Source organism: Cygnus olor, chromosome Z (assembly GCF_009769625.2).
Source record: "Cygnus olor isolate bCygOlo1 chromosome Z, bCygOlo1.pri.v2, whole genome shotgun sequence".
NCBI classification, from domain to species: domain Eukaryota; kingdom Metazoa; phylum Chordata; class Aves; order Anseriformes; family Anatidae; genus Cygnus; species Cygnus olor.
This window is the reverse complement of record NC_049198.1, coordinates 21,110,366-21,131,226: the sequence shown is the minus strand read 5'-3', so window position 1 is coordinate 21,131,226 and position 20,861 is coordinate 21,110,366. Positions and strand designations below refer to the sequence as shown.

Genomic DNA, 20,861 nt, shown 5'->3' with positions numbered 1-20,861 from the left:
ATTTCCAAAATCTTTCAAGAAATTTCTTCATTATCTTGACCCATGCCAAGAACGTTCCTCACTATCAATATGGTAGACAGAAAAACAGTGACGTGCTAGGAGAGCAACTCTCAAACTTGCCTACGCTTATTCTTGAAAATTAGCTTCTGCTGCTAGAGATATATAGGTATCTGTGTATATACTTATATATACATATATTCACACACACAATACATACATATACACATAAATGCATGCAAACACATACAGGTATTATTTTATATGGTGCCGTTGTAAAATTAACCAACTGGGAAAAGCTGAAATAAACGACGGCTATTGAAACTTAATACAGGTACTACTCTGGATAGCAGCTCTCCTGCTGCTTTACAGCTGTGTCCACCATCCCCTTAAGAAAAGGGTGACTACACCAGATGGTTTCATCTTGAGGGTGAGAGACATTACTCTTCTTTGGGGAATAAATAGGCTTAAGCTCAGTGGTCTTATTTTATAGTGCACTTGAATTAGTTAGCTTCAGAACTCTACTAAAACACAAGGTTTCAGGTCAGAAGATTCTGCTACAATTGGGTGCCAGGTTTGATGCAATTAAAAATACACTCTTCAAAGAGCTGAGGACTACAGAAACCTAAGATCATCAAGCAACACACCAAAAAAGCCACAAACCCCAATCACTACAAAGCAAACACTTACATGCTAACAAAGGTATCAGTTCGAAACTAGCAACATTTAGAAAAATATCAAAAAGGTTGTAATTTCTGTGACAGCATTACAGCTACAAGAACACCGCAAACTCATACACCTGGTAAAGGACAAAGGTTGCTTTTCAAAAAAAAACAAACATTCTAACTCTGACTTTTCATCTCTGTTCTTCAAGAGAGGTACATAACACCTTCAAAAGAAGCATAGAAATAAATATTAACATCTCCACTGGGTACTAAAGATTATAGATTCACAGATGTGTTTCACTGTGAATTACGGTCTTCTGTCTTGATCATCCCATAAGAGATATCTGACGTTAAGTACTTAGATTACTCCCCTATCCCATAGGGATTAGCTGTCTTACCAACTCTCCATTTACAACCACCTGCTTCACCCCTCAAGACCTCATTTTTTGCTCCACTAAGAAGGTACCAGCTACCTCCTCCTTCAGACAGTCGGATTCCCATAATCAAGTTAAACAAAGTAGAGATTCTCCACTTATATTTGGTTTGGAAGATTACTGTTTATATTTCACACTTGAAGAAAAGGCTCATGTGTCCCCAAACAGGTCTACTTGATCACATTAATAGAATTAACAGGATCTGATCCTCTTAAACACTTCAGTTATTAGCCATTATATCTAAAACTCCCACCAACTTCAATTACAGCTGTGAGTGCTCATCATGTCCACCACATGAGCTGTACGGCTGTAATGCTCAGAAAACAAAGAATTCCGAGTCAGAGGCAATTTCTGCTGTTTTCTTTCAAGATTTTTTGTCGCTACCGAAACACTAAGCAGCAGGTAAAACTGAATTTGGCAGCTCAATCTCTCTTCCTAAATCCTGACTTGCTTCAACTTTTCAAACAAGGGGGTCTGCAGAGAACAGAACGTCACCATACAACTCTGTGTCATTGCGTCCACTGAAGGCAGATGTTTGTAGAAAAAGCAGTTTATCTGCATGTTTTTTAAGACTGTATAGTTCATATAAACACATACACAAAGGAATACAAGAACAACACTGTTAAATTCTGAGTGTCTTCTCTGAAACTGTTGGGCCTCCTTCTTAGAAGATGTTTCCATCACCTTGCAACATGCTAATGCATCTGTTTCATCAACAGCACTGGAACCTTCACAAGTTTTCATCTTTTCCATGTCGGCAACCTTACTACCAGCCAGTCTGGTAATCTCCCTGGAAGTCCCTCTCTACTGATAAGGAAACCAATCCAACCTGGGAATCAAACTCAGTACACTGAAAAGCATGGGGAGCTTTTCTTCTACAAAAAACGTCACAATGCACCACCTCCACAATAAAGAAAAAGGTGTATTTCCTTGACATATACAACTGTCACCACCTCCTGGGGTGGTAGAGGCAGTTTCTTTGGCAATGGCCTTCTGTTATCTACAGTTCACAAGAGGACAACAACAGGTTTAGCACTAGAGGACCAATCAATCATGATGCTAGAAGATGGATTTCCTCCTTTTTGTAAACAACTGGGAAAAGAATCTGCTTTGAGACAGTGATAGCAATGCTTAGCATGGCATCCTGTACAGATACCAGCAGCTGGGCCATGACAACTAAAAGCCTCCCTCAGCTAAACATCAATGTTCAACAGCATTCTAAAAAAGCCACATTCAAATTTACCCACAATGTAAGTAATAACACTTTTGCACTGTAACTTACCAACAAGACTGAATAAAAACCTGGCTGCGTCTCCCACTGCTTCAGTTGTTCCTCAGCTGGTTTCAGTACTGCAGTATCTTGACTAGTAGCTTGCGTCAAGACTTGCAAAACAATAGTACTTGCACTGTTGAGATCCATGAAAGTCTGAGAACATTTAAAAAGGAAGAAAAACACTTAAAAGAAGACAGCAAATACAGACAAGTAATTTCCATGAATTTTATCTAAACAAACCCCACTAACTTTTCATTAGACTACACTGTGTATGGTAACATCACACCCACTCACACACAGTATCAAGGTACAGAAGTGATTAAACTATTCTGCTTTCAGAAAATCCTACACAGCAAAAAGCAAACATGAAGTCTGTCACTACATTTACTAGATTTGAGGAATTACTGAAAATATTTTGATTTTAAACTGGTTACCTCTCCTGTGAAGCACAGCAGACAGAGCAAAACTGCAAGTCACAACAAACTTCAGCTCCAAGCAGGCAACACCATGGGGTTAACTAAAACAGGAAAAAGATGCAGAGTATTAACAGTTCTTTATTTTCAAAATAGTTTTTCCTCAAAAGAAAAACTGATCCATTTCTGATAGTTAAATTCTGTCATTCAAGTATATATAGACATTTTATATCTACTTTAAAGGATGACTTGTGGAATCCTATTCAATTAGAGTTCTCAATGAAATTGAATTTTCCTCAACATACTTGTATTTATTATCTGTTTAGCATCACATGATAATCAGATGAATTGAGAGTGCTAACTGCGTAATTTCAAATATAAAGACATTCTTATGATCTATAAAGACAAACCAAAACATTGCCCTCCAAATGGCACAGAGAAGAGAATGACTGTAGGAAAAGAATTAAAACAAATTGAAGAGAAACATATACAAAAACAACTACAAAACCTGACAATTAACAGAACTGGTTTTCTGTCTACAAAAACCTCCATTTATAACCTACGTAAACTTACTGTAATACAGAAACATGTTAAAATATTTCTATACTTAAGTTCTCCAAATAAAGAACACAGTTTATTTCTCTACTACAAAGAGGTGTGAAAATTTGTTCAAAACTGAAAAAAACTTTATCATTCCAATTTCACCAAAAAAAAAAAAAAGAGGCAGAAAATTGTTACGGTGATAGTAAGAACACCAGAGAAATCAAACCTTATTCTGATGCAGGTGTAAAATTTTCTTTTGAAAAAACAGAAACTACCCCAACACCAAAATAAAAAATAAGATTAAAGATTTGTTATTCCAGAAATAGCCCTGCAATATGAAATGGAAAAAATGTAAGAATTCACAATATATGTATGTCTCCAATCTTCCTTAATGAAAAAAGACAAAAAATTTAAAGGTTTTAGGGTTGAAAAAATAAAGCTTAGTGTACTTTCAAAAATACTAACCACTAAATCATCTCTCTTTACAGAAGTAATTGAAAAGAAGCAAGGAATCTTCTGTTTTATACTTGCCATGTGATATCTTTTTATGTCTCTGCTTTAACTGCCCTACAAAAACAATTTACCTTCTATTTCTTCTTAATTACTTGTACCATTTAAACCTTTATCAGCTCACAGACTCTCTAAAGATTTCCTAAGATTATGAGACCTTCACATAACTTTAAACATTCAAATTCTTAGCTTGCATCTTAGAAAGCCATCAATTTCCATGGGACCAAGACCCTGATGCACACTGTAAAATCGAGCTGGGACTGGTTTGCGCAGAACAAAGAAACAATGTCAAGGTAAGACTTGGGTGTTATACTAAAAGTCCTGCTAGGTTCATTTTTCCATCAAAAGTAATAATGAAATCATAAACCTGTAAATAATCTTATAGGCACGACAGTAAGATGACATGTTTAGGTGCGATATCGTTAATTTTTCTCCCTTTCAGGGGATATTTTGGTATCTTGAGTACCTTATGCTGTCTGTCTGCATCACTGCACAGTCAAAATTAACCAGGAAGCAGCAAGACAATGACAGCACATAAAAACACTGGGTTAACTCACACGGATCACAACAGGAACTTTATATCGCACAGCACAAAGAACTTAGTAAAACAGACACACAAGCAAAGCTGCAGTAAAAGATACATTCAGATTTTTCTGGTATAAACACTGTAGTGCTGAAGTATGTCTATTATAGCTAATAGAATTTCAGAGAACCTAAAAGAAAGGTAGTGAGGGAAACGAATAGAGGAAAAGAAGTAAATGGGGGTAAAATGTCCTAAGAAGTAGATGTAGAGCTTGCACAAAAGACAAAAACATATCTCAATTCCTACAAGATCAAAACTATAATTCATATTTGAAGTGATTACAAATATTTCCACTTAAAAGTCAAACTAACTGCTTTCCAAAAGAAATACATTCTTATCTCACACCAGCCATCAGAACCTGATAAAGTATAATTTTGGAGCACCTAATCAACTAAAAAAATAGCTGAACATTGTTTTAATTGTGAGGTGAAAACCAAACAGACAACTTCTGAAAGTTAACAGGCTTGCAGTGTGTACGTGCCTAAGCAAAATGTTACACAATTTCTTAAACTCCAAATAAATTTATTTTAAGCCTATTGATGAACCATGTTCTTCAAAGAATGATTTGCACAGGAAAACTGCATGTATCAACAGCAATTCTGCGGCACATATCCAGATACTTGCTGTAAATATCCATTGCAAGGACATGGAAAAAAAATCATTAATGAACTTCTGTGTAAAAACTGATTTTTCACTAAAAAACTAACATCATGTTTGGTAAACAAAACTGTTTCTCAGCTACATTTGAATCCAATGCAGAAAAGGAGGGTTGTTTTTTTTTTTGTCTCTTCTCCCAGGGAACAGTGCTGCTACTAAAGTTTCACATAATTCATCAAGAACAGCTCTCATTAAATAACTTGCTTATTGAAGTTAGTGTAATACAAACAAAAACCTGCAAGGACGTTTTTCATTTTCTGATTTCAAAATAATTAGCTGACAGATCTAAAGATGACAAAAAAAATCATAGAAGAATTTGCAAAGTTTCTTTTTTGATAATGCTTCTCATTCTTCAAGAAGTCTGTATTTTCATTTAAAAAAAAAATGGGGCTCACTCCTAGAATAATAACCCTAGCAGGTCAGAACAAAAAATAATTTAACCCATTATTCTGTCTCTGACAAAGACCATACTGGATGCCCAAGTGAGAACACCGGAATACGACAACCTTTCAGTGATATTTCTGAAAAATACTCTCCCATCCTCCAGAAGACTGTGGTTCAAGGACTTCCTAGAAGCAGGCCGTTTGAATTTAACAGCCCTCAGATCTTCCACAAATTTACACTGTTGTTTTTTGACCCCATGTAGATGATATCCCCCACACAACATTGGATGAAGCTGTCACAAGCGAAATATGAGATAAAATTAAACTTTGCAGCTTAAGCTAATTACAAATAAGGTATGCTTATATAAAAAGCTATGATTACTAAAGTAAAGAGTACCACCCTATGCTTACCCCTGCACCCCTTAAATGCTGGATGCTGGAGAAGGATGAGGAAAATGCATAGATTTTTATTTGCATCAAGCTCCCATATCATTTCCACACCACGCTGCCACGCAACTAAGGGTGCTAGGCATAAAAGAGCAGGCAGAACAGCAAGCAGGTGCTTCTTCAGCAGCAGTACTGGTTTATGCCAGCTGGAAGTGTTCATCCAACTGCAGGTTTAATAAACAAACACTGACAGTTATTAGGAGATCCAAGATCTGTATTAAGATGCCTAACAGTACCCTAAGAATGAATGAGTATGCATGTTTAGGGATGTCCCTTTTCAGTGAAATGGAAAACTGTGGTATTAGCAGCATGTGTTTTTCTCATAAAAATCAATCTTAACACTAGAAAAGTACTTTTCCCTTAAATCTTAAAAAAATTTAAATCAATTACCAAATTCAGATACAGGGGAAAAAAAAAAAAAAACATGCCTTCAAGATGACTTCAGCATTCCTTTAAGATACTGAACTTTCAACTACAAGTAATTCCTAAAAGGAAAAAAAAAATCCTGGGAACCAATGCGGTCTATCAATCTTTTTTTACTTGTGCCTCATAAAGAAATACTTCAAACAAACATATATTAAAACAGAGCCAACTTAAAAATTGGTCCCAAAAGGGAGACATATACTTCCCTTTCCACCACTCCCCCCAGCTCCCTTTCCTCTTGTTTTTGTCTTTCCACCCCCTTCTTTTCACCATCTCTCATCCTCACTTTTGGTAAGCCAGCTGAACTCACTAATCATCCAGAGAACCAAAAGTTGTCTTTCAGTTTTTTTTGTGTTTTCTAAGGTTAGTGTGTCAAGTCACCTGAGTACCCTACTCGGCAGACACCAGAAGAGGCTACAGGACGTTGGAGGAACACAGGACTTCCAGCAATGGCATCAAGCCATTACAGGCTCTGGTTTTAACAGACAAATTCAATTCTGATTCAAAAGTCTCTCCTGATATTCCTTTCCCAAAAACAACTTTATTTTCAACAGAAATCCTATCCTCTGCATGCACTCTGTAAAGATGATCAACACCTTTAGGGCATCAGCTCTTATCTCAGGTGTTAGTGGATCCTCCCAGAACACAACTTTTACTGCTGTCAGTGCAGAGATGCTTTCGTGCTGTCAGTTCCTGCAGATAGGACCCAACCAGGTCTGGCGTTTAGCTGACAGTTAAAGCTTTGCATACCATAAAAACATGATTTTTCAGATGAGGAAGAAAAATTTGTACTCCTTCCAACCACGCACAAGCGTAAGTACATAATATAAGGTATATATTTCTAAAAAATATTTTTCAAACATTTTCATTAGGTAAGTAGAATACATTAAATCATCAGAGATTGAATGTAACAATAGAACACAGCTGGATTGCATTAGGACGATGAAAGCCCCACCAAACCACAACTTTAGGAATTACATAAAAGCTGAAGCAGGGCTGTTCCAGGTCAGATCACTTTTAAAACAGGAGGTGCAAAAGTCTTTTCTGTTGCACAGCAAAAAACAAGGGACATGGGTTACATCACAGATGGGTTACACCACAGGAACAAGGATTTTCTCCACAGTCTGCTGAGTACTTCCAGTACTCAATTCATTGTTAAACAAGTTCTACAAGATGTGCTGAAGATGAAACAGATGAGGCAAGTACTAAATACTTGTTATCTTTTGGGTGCCTTCACAGCCATGACAGGTGCACAGAAACATTGGTGGAGTCTATGTACATTAGAAACACCACTTTCTTAGAAGGCAGGCAGGGGCTGCACTTTTGAGTAGTAAAAGACAGTTTCCAAGCTTGATCACTGGGAAAAGCTTAGCGCTTCCAACCTCTGTATCTAATCTCAGAGCTTGTTTTCAAAATAAGCAGTGAGCAATTTCAGCAGCACTTGTTGCTTTCTGCTGCTTTTCTGTGGTTTATACCTATTGCTATCGCAACTAAGCAGGAAGCACGTGGGGATAAAAAGAAAAGAAATCCTTTCAGCTGAGGGTATTGAACATCTTCCAATTGCAAATCAAAGCATGGGTTTATTGCCACATCAGAATTTCTGCTTGTATGGAGGAAGTGAGCATAACCACATACAAGAAGGAAACCTGTTCTCCACGACCCTACTGCGCATGCATAGACCTGAGACAGCAGCATATTCCCCAGTTTCCATTGAAATAAAAAAACTTTACTTACACCTAGAAAATATATAACACATCAAATGCAACCCCTCAGCACAATGAGCCAGCGATGTCTTGAGACACCAGGAAAACCAATGCTCTGTTCTCATTCTTACCTTCCAGTGTTCAGCACTTCTGTTCCTACTCACCAACTCCTACATCTCCTTTCCCTTGCAAAAATCCAGGATCCACTTTTCCTGTTCTACACTGCACTCTTTAATTCTCTTTGTAAGAAAATACACATACATGCAGTTCTCTTCAAACAATAGTCCTAGTCTCTTGAATGTTCTGTCATCATGTTTTCCGTTATCAGTCAGTCCTCTTAATAGAGGCTAAAAAGTATACTGGTACTTTTCCCATACCACTGAAACACACATGAATTTTAGAATCACTCATCAATTATGAAAACAAAAAAAAAAGAATAGCTATGTATCTGCAAGGGAACAAACCAAAGATTTCATTTGTAAATGCCTACAAACTTCACTTTTTTGAACTTCAAAGAATGCAGTATTCATTCATATCCCAATAATTAATTCTATACATTTTTTATCTTTTGTTAATTCCATAAATTCTTTTCCACCGTGATGAGGTGTAAGAACGGATCTAGTTACAATCTTCTGAAATTGGTTAAATTATTGCACAAAATACATAGTGTTATTGCTGAAAAAAATGCAAACTACATACTGGGCTTCTTTTAGAGGGACATGGTAAGCAGCTCTAGGGGTGTTACTATTTTCCTCTGTGCAGCAATGTGTCAGACTGCTTCTAGCACGCTGTCTTCGGTTTTGTCATCATTGCTCTCCCTCTCCCCAGTTCAAAGAAAAAAGTGCAGAAATTGGAAAGCCCGGAGTTACTAAGACGACTGGGATCTGACTTATGAGGAGATGTTGAGGACTTGTTCAGGTGGCGAAGCAGAGCTAACGGATGACTTAAAAGACACCTACAAATAACAAACAACTACCTGAAGAGCACTTTCAAAGAAGACAGAGCCAAACTCTTCAGGTCAATGGCAGATGACAGGCTAAAGCTACAAACTGCAGCTTGGGAGGTTCAATGAGAAACTTATGACTGACTGTTTTTCAGCACACTTATTTTAAGGAAAACAGGAAAAACAAAGTTGCTATTCTGAAAAGCCACAAGAATCAGTAAGGGGACACCTAAAAAAAAAGAAGGTGAAAGCTAGCATCTGCAGCAATATTCACATGGCATTAACAATGCTTGTAAGGATACGGTCAATTTCAGGAACAGCTGGTAATCATTCCAACCTCTCTCCATCATTCTATAAATTTTCCTACCAGCCTTTTTTCCTAAGATTATAGTACCTGTATCAATCATGCCAGATGTTAGTATTTCTACTGAGTAGTAAAAACAAACAAACAAACCACCAGTATTCTGAATGTTCAGGGTATTTCTAGAACCATTAACAACTACACTAATGACCGCAATCACTACAAAGATTAATGTTAGTCATTATTAAGACTTTCAAAAGCAATAGATTTTTTTTTATGTAAATGAGAAAGACTGTCTACACTTTGCCAATTGAAAACATAATAAAGAGAAATAAAAACGCTTATGTAGGAAGGAGCTACAGTGTTTCTTCTCCTCACTGCTGTTGACAGAAACAGAAGACTAGAATTTATTTATAACAATTTGTATATGTATGTATTTTTTACAAGAGTACAACACTGAAACTAAAACCCAGGTATAAGAAAAATCAGCATGCAGAAGACACCAGGGAAGAAGGAGTAAAGAAAAAGGAGGAACACAGGAATAATGGAGAGCTGCGAGCAAGGCTGATAATATTTACAGAGGTATCTCAGATTACATTATAAAATATGCAGATGAAGAAAAATGGCCTCTTATGGTAAATGGAAAGTGGCCAAATGAAACTGACCAAAAATCCCAACAGAAATAACAGGAATAAAAACTGACAGTGGGACTATTCCAAGGAATATGCTTGGATATAGCTCAGAGGAAACCATGTCATAGGGCTCAGTACCAATAACACAGAAAAAGAAAAAAAAAAGAGAAACACAGAGACAATAGAAGAATATTTTTAATGTTTAATAGTCAGCTTATGCAATGACCAAACTCATAAGACTAATCTTATTCCCTATTCTTCCTAGCTCATCTTGTTTTAGTAGATTTTCAAAAACACGACTGAACACTTCATAGTGAATTAGTATTCAAGAGCTGACATAGAAATGCAAGTTTGTCTGCCTTCATGCAGAGACTTTAAATTAATTATTAAATAGTTAATTGAACTGAAAATTGAATTGAAAACAATTTCAGAAGATGGTTAGAACTTGTGTCTGATGATACAGTTTCAAAATTTTCTATGTTCAGCTTGGGCAACAAAAGCCTTTATTAGGCCATATATATATATATATATATATATTTACAGTACAAAACACCCTTTTGCAGAACATTACAATGACGGAATGCGAGAAGAAAAAGTAGAGAGTGATGAAAGATACTAGCATTAAAGTTTCAAGAAGTCATAACCCATAAGGAACATGCTATTTGTAAGGACTGAGGTGGTCCCATGTATTACGAATGTGAATCCGAAAGGCACTGCACACACATTACAGATCCACTTGATCTTTGAGGCAGGGGAAGCAAGGTATGTAGCAGCAGAACCTGGAAACTGCACCAGCACTGTGTTTACGGCCACGTTCTTACACTTCACACATTACCAACTTGTACGTAAACACAAACAGAAGACATAACTCACCACTCCTGCACCCACCCTGCCTTCAATTTTGGGAAGAAGCCGTTTCCAGTAAGTTGTCAACTGCTATCCCTCCAGAATCTGTAGGAAGAAAATAAGCGTATTTAGCAAAAAAAAAAAAATAACAACTAATAAAACGGTACTCGCCCTTTTCCACAGAACTGAAGTTCTGCCAAGATGCAGCCCGACCGCTCAGCTCACCGACGCCTCCCCGCCGGCCGTACCCGCACGGAGAGCCACCGCAAGGAGAAACGCGGCAGCGGCTCCCCGCAATTAGCTAGCAGACCCCTTCTCACTCGCCACGCGACCTACGCGCAGAGCCGGGAGGAGAAAAACACAAAACAAAAAATAAGCCGAAGCTGAGGCGGGGCAGCGGGCAGCACACGCGGCGGCCAACAGCGCGGCGAAGGCCGCCTCGCCCCCTCCCCGCCTCCCGACCGGGCCCGGCACCCCCCGACCCGCCGCGGTATCCGGGGCGCGGCCGCTCCCTCACAGAAGGCGGCCGTTGGCGGCCGTTAGCCCTGTGACGACGGTGTCGGCGCGTGCAGCGCGGGCCCGGCGCGCGGCTCACCGTCGGCGGCGGGCGGTGGCGGCGCCGCACGCGGGGGTGGGCGGGGCGAGGCCGGCGGTGGGCGGGGCGAGGCCGGCGGTGGGCGGGGCCGGCCCTGGCGCGCGACCCCCGCCCGCTCCGAAGCTGGCGCCACGAGCCCGGGGAGGGGAGGGGAGGGGGGGGGGAGGGGGGGGGGGAGGGGTTCGCTGCAGCGCCCCGATGATTACGTCATCGCCCAGCGACGCAGGCGGGGGGCTCTCCCCGCCCGCCCGCCGCCGCGCATGCGCGTGCCGCCGCCGACGGGGGGAGGGGGGGCGTGGCGTGGCCGAGGGGGTAACGGACGTTTAACGGTCGCGTAGCGGGCGCGGCGGTCGCGATGTGTGCGTGTCTCGCGACACGTCTCGTGGGTGGCCTCGAGCTGACGAGGTCGGTGTGTAAGCGGTGGGAGGTAACGGAAGGAAGGAAGAGTAAAGTTTTGGGGGAGTTTTATTTACTCCGCGCTCATCCCGAGCAGTTGAGCGGCGAGGGAGCACGGCATGAGGGGGCTCCCGTACAAACACGCGGTGCATTCACGTGCACCGAGCCAGGCGTTTGGTGCTCAGTGACTTCATCTGTGTTTGTTTCTTCGGAGGAACAGCAAACACTGAAGGTGTATCTGATGAAACCGTCAGGCTGGGCTCTGAGATGCCCGGATCTGCAGCGGAATGAGGAGCTGGGGCTGCTGTACACAGCCCTACCGCTTGGTTTGTGTCCTTCGCCCGTGACAGCACGTCAGCTCGGAACAGCAGCAAACACTCACCCGTACGGTGTGCCAACACAGGGCTATTCAATTTTAAGGCACAGTTTCTGATGATAAACTGATAGCCCATTCATGTCAGTTAAAACGTCATGTTGCTTTAGCATTGTTTGAAATCACCTTTTAGTCATGTTTTCGAGGCTGAAAAAAAGTTAAATAGTAGGTGTTGGAAGATGGGACATCCCTGGAGGACTCAGGAAGGAAGAAATAATTCTAGTTGTTCGTATATAGCAGCATTGTGAGAAACAAAGTTGTGTTTTTGCAGTAGAGAACTAATTTTCTGTATTCAAAGGTAGTTGTGTAGTGTGAGAAACTAAGTTGTGTTTTTGCAATAGAGAATTACTTTTCTGTATGCCAAGGCAGTTGTGTAGTCATAATAAGGAGAAATGCTAAGTAGGTAAGTGGACAGTAGAAGGCCTCACTGTTCCAAAATAAGGTAGAAGCTTGAGAAAAACAGGATGAGCAGTGTGAGTACGGTAAAACAAAGATCACAAGTTCTCAAAACATAAGAAAGGAGAAATTAAAGGGTTGAGAAAAAAGAAAAATTGTACGTATATGGTATAGAGAAGCGTCAAGTAGCTTGTGAACTTGCAGTACGCAGCCAATGAGGAAACGGGAGGTGATCAGGTGTCGGGTAATAGGGAATAAAAGGTTATGATTTGTTTACTAAAATGTGCTCCCAATTGACAGGACGCCTGCCATTGCAATTGCAAAGAAAATAGCTTCACAGAAGATCCTGTCTGAAGAAAATTATTTGAGGTGTTTCTCACAGCATAATGCTGAATACTCTGACACAGAAAATCCTCTATTAACAACTTTTTCTTTTCTTTCCCCCTTGCTATCTATTCTCACTCTTTTTTCCTGCCTTCTACTCACGCACAGCTAGCTGGAATGGGTATTCTGCTTTTTGTGTGTGTCTGTGTGTTTTTTAACCTCCTCACAACAATAAACCGATGTCTAAATAACCAATGCAATTGACTTCCCTCATGCTGTATATTAAGCAATACTATTTAGATAAGAAATACTATTTAGCTAATAAATAAAAGTATTTACCTAGGAAAACAGGCTGCCATTCTTTGTGACGTTAGGGACATGTATATTCCCATATATAAGATAAAAGAGGAAAGTATATTCCCATAATAATTATATGTAAGATAAAAGAGGAGATAGCAGCACCAATGCATCAAACCACTCGTAAGTGGCTAACGCCATTCAGACAAACCTAAATAGCTGCCGCAAACGCACCACTGATATTACACTGGCCCTGCTCTGCGTCGGGTGTTGCGGGCGCACCGCAGCACCTCGGTAACCTCCGTCACACAAAAGCCGTCGGCCTGACCACCGACAGAGGCGGCCGGGGGCTTCCTCCTGCCCGCGCACCGCCCCCAGCGGCACCGCCGCGTTTGGGCCCCCGCGGCCGCCGTCGGGGTCCGCCCCGCTGCCGTGCGTCGCGGTGCCGCCGCGGTGCTCCACGGGACGCGTAGTCCCCTATAGCCGTGCCGCGGCGGCCGCACGCGTGCTCGCAGCCGGGCCGTGCCGTGCCCGCCGCCGCCGCCATGCCCAAGGCGCGGGCCGGGAAGCGGCCGCGGCGGGAGCGGCCCGAGGGGAAGGCTCCCGGTGAGGCCGAGTCCTGGCCCGGGAGGCCGCGGAGCGGGGCGTGCGGGCAGGGCGGGAGCGGCGTTATGGCTGTGTGTGTCTGTGCTTCTCCGCAGGGATCCTCTTCAACACCGGCGCCGGGCAGCACATCCTGAAGAACCCGCTCGTCGTCAACAGCATCATCGAGAAGGTGGGCGCTGGGGGGTGCCGGGCCGGCGGGGGGCTGTTTGCTCACTTACCTGTCTGTGCTCGGCCGAGTGGCGCTCCTAGTTAACTTGTACGACGTCCTTGTTTTCACCGCTTCCCTCCTTAAAAAAGAAGAAAAAAAAAAAAAAGTTCATACTTCTCTGTTAGCTGATTTCAGCTTTTTATTGAGCTGCTTATATTTTTCATTTTATAATTGAATTGCTGCTAGAAATCAGTTCCAGAAAAATATTCCTTATTTAATAATTTTTATTTATTATTTTGTTTGTTCTTAGGCTGCCTTACGACGTACAGATGTCATTCTGGAAGTCGGCCCTGGAACTGGTAACCTGACAGTAAAAATGCTAGAGAAAGTAAAAAAAGTAAGTGTGACTTTACCACCGCCTTCCCGTACGCATGCCATGTTATGGCTTGGCCTTTGGAATAGAGAAGCGTTTTCAGCTACCTGATTGAAAAAAGTAGAATAAAGTGTATTTTTCTTAACATTTGCATGTATATCAATGTTTTTTTTTTTTTAGCTGTGTTTGTAAAATATGCATGGCTTTGTCAAACTACATTGCTTTTGTCGGTTTATGTGATAACTTTTGCATGTTTTGTGGTGCCAGAAAAAAAGGTGCATAATGTAATGAGAAGTATTTAAGAGTTATTTAATTGCATAGCAATATTTATTTGATGTTTTTTTTACAATTGTAATTTTAATCCCAGCTAGGAGGAGTTCGTGTATAAAGTTCCAAGTATCTGCTTTATTTTCAGGTTATTGCCTGTGAAATTGACCCTAGACTTGTGGGTGAACTTCAGAAGAGAGTCCAGGGCACGTACGTATCAACCTTTGAAGTAGTGATGACTTAAAGCGGTGGAGCTGCTTTGGCAAAAACATTGTCAACATGCTTATCTGAAGATAACCACAGTATATTTTCACCCAGGTGTCTGGCAAACAAACTCGAAATCAAGGTTGGAGACGTCTTGAAAACAGAGTTGCCATTCTTTGATGCATGTGTAGCTAACTTACCTTACCAGGTATGCGCTAAACAACACGGTAAAACTTTTTTTTTTTTAATGATAACTGCCTGGAAGTTACACTAATGCTGTTACTCTTTTCCTCAGATTTCCTCACCATTTGTTTTCAAGTTGTTACTTCATAGACCTTTTTTCAGGTATGTACAAGAGCACTGCTCTAGATTACCAGATGGGGGATGGGGGAAGGGCAAAAAAATAGTTTCACAAATGTTCACAAATCAGTTTTTTTAGTTTTTAAATATTTTGGTGGATCAGAGCCACACCAATTTTTTTTTTCTATAATAAGAAAACTGTCAATGATTGAAAATTAGTTAATGTCAACTAGTTAATATCAACTAATGCATAAGGATAAACTTAGTTTTGGCGTGAGAGTCAAGCTGATGAAAGGAAGAATGGCACCTGTTTGCACTCAGATTATAAATAATCGTTATTCCAAGGATAAGCAGAGCATGGTAACATTTCAAATGTCTTCCTATGTTAGGAAGTAAGTGTGCTAAGGGTAGAATTGAAGCCAAGACATTTACTATTGTCTGGTCTAAAAATGTAACTGCCCAGGTACTTCTGTGTGTTGTTCACCATGACAGTAGTTCTTCATTTCTCACGCTGAAATATTAACATTAGTGACGTTACTGATCAACTTTTGGTGCTAGAGAATTTGTATTTGGAGGGTTTGCTGTGAAATTACTCAAAATTATTTGTCATGCATGAAACTCTGAGACTGGACTCTCTCTGATCCATTTAGCAGTATAAAGAACAAAATTCTATTGTAGTTTTAATGAAACTTGGATAGTTTTACCAAGTTGTATTCTTTTGTTTGTTTGTTTGTTTCTAAGTCTTACCTAATTAAGGGAGTGTGTGCATATCACAGACTTCCATTCCTTTAAGTCCTGAGGGGGGAAAAAATATTTTCTAAATAGCAGTTAGCTTTTGACTTAAAAGTTGGTTAGATTTAGAATTCATTTTCTCATTTCTGTTGCTCTCAGGTGTGCAATACTTATGTTTCAAAGGGAATTTGCACTTCGTTTGGTTGCAAAACCAGGAACTAAGCTATACTGCAGACTTTCTATTAATACTCAGTTATTAGCTCGAGTGGACCATCTGATGAAGGTATTGTCATTCTGCTTTACTTAACAAAGCTATCAAAGAGAGAATAATGTTTCTAAGAACGTGAGGATTCACTGCCTATTCATGCAGCTGCCTAACCTCTAACAGGTTGGAAAGAACAACTTCAGGCCTCCTCCCAAAGTGGAATCCAGTGTTGTCAGAATAGAGCCAAAGAACCCACCACCACCTATCAACTTTCAGGTAAGTGTTGTATAGTATAATAACAATGTAATGTTCTAGTAATAGTGTTTAATTTTGTTTCATTTCTTTGTACTTGTTACTCAGTTGTTTATGTTGTTTTCACTACTAAGTATCCGTTGGTATTTACAAAACACCACAATATTTACTCTTGTATTGATCAGGCTTGTATTACTGCATTATCTGCATATAATTGGGTGCAGCTTTTCTTGCAGTACTTACAAATACAAGCAGCAATACAGGCTGGGTGGAGAATGGATTGAAAGCAGCCCTGAGGAGAAGGACCTGGGGGTGTTGGTTGACGAGGAGCTTGACATGAGCCATCAATGTACGCTTGCAGCCCAGAAAGCCAACTGTGTCCTGGGCTGCATCAAAAGCAGCATGTCCAGTAGGGTGAGGGAGGTGATCTGCCCCTCTGCTCTGCTCTAATGAAACTGCACCAGGAGTCCTGTGTTCAGCTTTGGAGCCCCCAGCACAAGAAGGACATGGATTTACTGGAACAAATCCAGAGGGGGGCCACGAGGATGCTGAGAGTGCTGGAGCACCTCTGCTATGAGAACAGGCTGAGAGAGTTGGGGCTGTTTAATCTGGAGAAGAGAGGGCTCCAATGAGACCCTATTGAAGCCTTCCAGTACCTAAAGGGGGCCTACAGGAAAGTTGGGGAGGGACTCTTTGTCAGGGAGTAGTGATAGGACAACAGGGAATGGTTTTAAAATAGAAGAGGGGAGATTTAGATCAGATATAAGGAAGAAATTCTTCACTCAGAGAGTGGTGAGGCCCTGGCATAGGCTGCCCAGAGAAGCTGTGGATGCCCCATCCCTGGAAGTGCTCAAGGCCAGGCTGGATGGGGCTTTGGGCAACCTGGTCTGGTGGGAGGTGTCCCTGCCCATGGCAGGGGGTTGGAACTGGGTGATCTTTAAGGCCCCTTCTATCCAATTCTATGATTCTATTTCTGACAAGACTGAGGTACTACCTCCGTATCAGTTGGAGAGTTGCTACTCATAACATCCCTTTCATAGTGCTTATTATGTCACAGAATTTCTTCCAGCTTGATGACTTAAGTTACTTGTGATCAAAGGAGTGTTTTTGAGAACTCTTACCTTACTCTGCATAGTCTCAGAAGGCAGATGCTACAGGATAATATACTCAAAAGTTAATTTTTAAAATGCTTTGGTCTTCGAGACCATTTCAGCCTTGCCTAGCATTAGCAGATTTTCTTGAAGTGTCCGCATTCTCATCACGTAAGATCTGGACAGTGGTACCCAGGCATAAAAAAGAACAATTCAAAGGTTTTATTGTGTGAAATATTTTTCCCTCCATTTGGGTTGCTTTGTCCAAGAATGCATGCTCTTTGTATTGTTAAGAAAGGTACTCTACTGAAAAGACGTTTTTGCATTCAGTATTCTTGTGAAATTGCCAATAGTGTTCTTGTTCTTAGCAACTGTATGTTCCTTTCATTAAGTACTGTGTGCTTTAATTTCAGGAATGGGATGGTCTGGTAAGGATAGCCTTTGTTAGGAAAAACAAGACACTCTCTGCAGCCTTTAAGTAAGTAACTTCTGTTAGAAGAATTTTTTTAAGTTTGAGAGTTCGTCAAATTAACCATTTATTTTGTGTAAATATCTAGCAGTGTTATATGCATGCCAGCAGAATCTGAGATAAACCACGATGGAGAGTTTATGCTGAGGTCACAGACTTCTCAAGTTAAACTTTTAGTCAGCTGTTTAAGAAGAACAGCTCTGTGTAGTCATTAGTTTATTTTTATATTAAAGATGAACAACCAGTTAAGTCAAAAACAAAACATTTAAAGATCAGTTTTCATTCTAGGTTTGAATTTCTTTCAGGTCCAGTGCTGTAGAGCAGTTGCTGGATCATAATTACCGAATTCATTGTTCCTTACATAATAGAGTAAGTTCCTTTTTAATATATTATGTTTTATTTATGTGTACTCTGACCTAAATACTAAGAATAAAAAAATCAGAATTGAAAAGCTTGACATGTTAAAGCTTTTCCAAGAGAGTTTTGGGAAGGTAGAAACTTTTTTTCTTAAAGAACAGTTTAAAAGGGTCACTAAGTTACAGTGAAAAAAATGAAATCTGGGGATATTGTTAATATATTGGCTGTATATGTCTCAAGGATGGACTTTTACCAAAATCTAGTAAGGAAACTTGGAGTCTGTGTCACAATACTGTTGGTGATTCATTTATAGTGAATGAGATGAGATATAAAAATTCAGATGCAAGAATACAATAATCCATAGAAGAAAAGCTACAGCTTATGTCACTTGAAAGAAGAACTCTTCTAAAAGCAAAGGAAGAATAGATTATTTACATTAACCTATTTCTATGCTATGAATAGAAAAGTAATTTGTATCCCATTTTCCATTGATAGGAAATACCTGAAAACTTCAAAATTGCGGAGAAAATACAGACAGTCCTAAAAGATACAGGTTTCTCTGAAAAACGAGCTCGTTCAATGGATATAGATGACTTCATTAGGTAAATCTTTTCTCTTTACCCTATTAAGCTTTTTCAAATTCTACCTGCTTCTATACCTCTATGTCAAACAGATAAGCATTGGGTTACATCAGAAGAGAACTAACCATTTTCCTCTGCATAAACCCAATATAAACTGCTGCTTACAGCACTCAGATGGAACTAGCTAAAGATCCCTGCTTCTGTAATTTGTGTTCTAGACACTAGACAGTGTCTCTGCTAAAAATGGCTCTAATAACAGGATTGGTTATCGTAATTTTCTCTGGAGATTTACACAATCCTTCGCTGTCCTCCTGTCTTGAGGATTAGGCCTTAACGTAATTTGGAAATTTTAGTAATTAGTTACTATTTTCTGCTCTTCTGGTGAGTAATTTATGTTAGAACAAGAATCCTGTCCTAATTCAGTCTTAATTCAAGATAAAACTAGCTGTTTCTCAGCATAACAATTATCATGGTCACTGCTTTTCAAAGAAATGCAGCAAACCTGCTAGGACTCACCACCAGTAACTGCACTGGAAATATATCTATACAATGGCAAACTTCATAGTAACTTGTAGTGTAAGCTTCCTAACAATTTTTATAGTACTTGAACAACAGTAGCTGCTTTTATGCTACTTACTTATATACTTTGCCAGCCAGCGTGACTTGGAAATGACTTAATTGGCTGTATAAATGAGTGGAAATTATAACATGAATATTTCACTTTTTCAGACTGTTGCACGGCTTCAATTCAGAAGGCATCCATTTCTCATAGATTCTACCAGAAGAGTGAAAGATCTTTATTTTCTTATCTAAGCCTTACTGAAGCCACAGTGACTGCAATGAGACAAGCTCTTCTCACAAAAGCAACAGAATACAGAGTGCACACTGGTTCTTATTAACATTTTATCAGAGGTAATAAATAGGCAAGATGCCACTCCTTATTTTAAAAGCGTTAAATTCTTTCAGGACTGAAGTGAGATGCTGGACTTCCACACAACAGAATATGTTTAAATTTACCCGGTGACATGCAGATTGATGCTTCCATAACTGAAATCTGTGTTCTCTGCTCGTGAACTTGATCTCAGTATATTCTTGTAATACTTACGGTATAACTCATAAGTCTGTGTTTAGCAACAAAAATGGATTTGTAGTCATTCCACTTGGTTCTTGTTTCTTTTAAAATATATTTAAACACTTCCTTTTGATTTGGAATGTCCATTTCTTCCTTTTTGTCTGGTAGCTACTAGCATTCTAAGTCTGTTAGTAACGTATTTCCATTCAAGAAATCCCAGTAAGTGTTTTTCAGAAATGAGCATTTATCATACGGGCTTGGTGTCAGTTGTTGGAAATATCATTGAGGGACCTAACATTACCAGTGTCATCTCCTTTACCACCTCCTTACTGCCATCAGACCCCTGTAGGAATCAGCAGAAAATTACTAACTGGCCAGCGGTCTTAAACATGGACAGAAGAAGGTGGTTATAGCAGGTGTTCACCTGTGAAGTCAGGCAGCTATTTTTTGTCAGAAAAATTTGTCATTCAAGGCCAAAAGGAGGATTAAGATAGATCAAAGCTTTCAGTGAACCTCAAAGCAATACATTCATGTGTCCTGACTTATTGAAGTGTCTTAATATAGTTTGGATTATGTATTTGTTACTAAGGACAAGGCAGAGTTTTTTCCCAAGGAAGTTTGCGTTAACTCTACATAGCAACCATCAAAAGAAAAATCCACTTTGATCTCTCTTACAATTCAGGAAAACAGTAACCATTAGCTCTGTAGCATGATGCAAGTTTGATGGCATAACTGTGTATTAACTACCATAAGCTGGGTATCAGGACTGGATATCAGAGGGTGGTCGGGCACTGGGACAGGCTCCTCAGGGCAGTGGTCATGGCACCGAGCTGTGGAGTTCAAGGAGGGTTTGGACAATGCTCTCAGACACACGGTCTGATTTTTGGGTGGTTTTAGTGTGGAGCCAGGAGTTGGACTCGATGATCCTTGTGGGTCCCTTCCAGCTTGAGATATTCTATGATTCTGTACTAAGTCATTTGTTTCATGTCTGGCATCTTGCCAGTAAATGCAGAAGAGACAGATTAACAAAAAGTACTGTAGTATTCAACTTCATGCAAGTTGAAAGGTCA

General features: G+C 40.1%; 2 protein-coding genes across 11 annotated transcripts in view; one reads left to right on the top strand and one right to left on the bottom strand.

The window, feature by feature from the left end:
* The window catches only part of IPO11 (importin 11), a 104,094-nt gene extending 92,678 nt beyond the window's left edge, over window positions 1–11,416 (bottom strand). Inside the window, exons 1-5 of one of the 10 annotated variants that reach the window (XM_040542331.1) lie at window positions 11,271–11,337; window positions 10,979–11,085; window positions 10,781–10,858; window positions 2,804–2,886; window positions 2,379–2,522 (exon numbers count right to left, since the gene is read on the bottom strand). In XM_040542331.1, coding sequence (XP_040398265.1) covers window positions 2,379–2,516 — 138 coding nt within the window. In that variant the 5' untranslated portion in view covers window positions 2,517–2,522; window positions 2,804–2,886; window positions 10,781–10,858; window positions 10,979–11,085; window positions 11,271–11,337. Of the gene's footprint in view, window positions 1–2,378; window positions 2,523–2,803; window positions 2,887–10,780; window positions 10,859–10,978; window positions 11,188–11,270 lie in introns of those variants that run through there. The other 9 variants (XM_040542334.1, XM_040542325.1, XM_040542332.1 and 6 more) reach the window with 9 other exon arrangements.
* A 2,120-nt stretch (window positions 11,417–13,536) lies between these two features.
* DIMT1 (DIMT1 rRNA methyltransferase and ribosome maturation factor) lies at window positions 13,537–19,924 on the top strand. The gene is made up of 12 exons (XM_040542323.1): window positions 13,537–13,740; window positions 13,836–13,909; window positions 14,199–14,285; window positions 14,677–14,738; window positions 14,847–14,940; window positions 15,028–15,077; window positions 15,924–16,047; window positions 16,153–16,245; window positions 17,726–17,790; window positions 18,087–18,150; window positions 18,634–18,740; window positions 19,449–19,924. The coding sequence occupies exons 1-12, from the start codon at window positions 13,680–13,682 to the stop codon at window positions 19,489–19,491; spliced, it is 924 nt and encodes a 307-aa protein (XP_040398257.1). The 5' UTR covers window positions 13,537–13,679; the 3' UTR covers window positions 19,492–19,924.
* The last annotated feature ends 937 nt before the right edge of the window (window positions 19,925–20,861 follow it).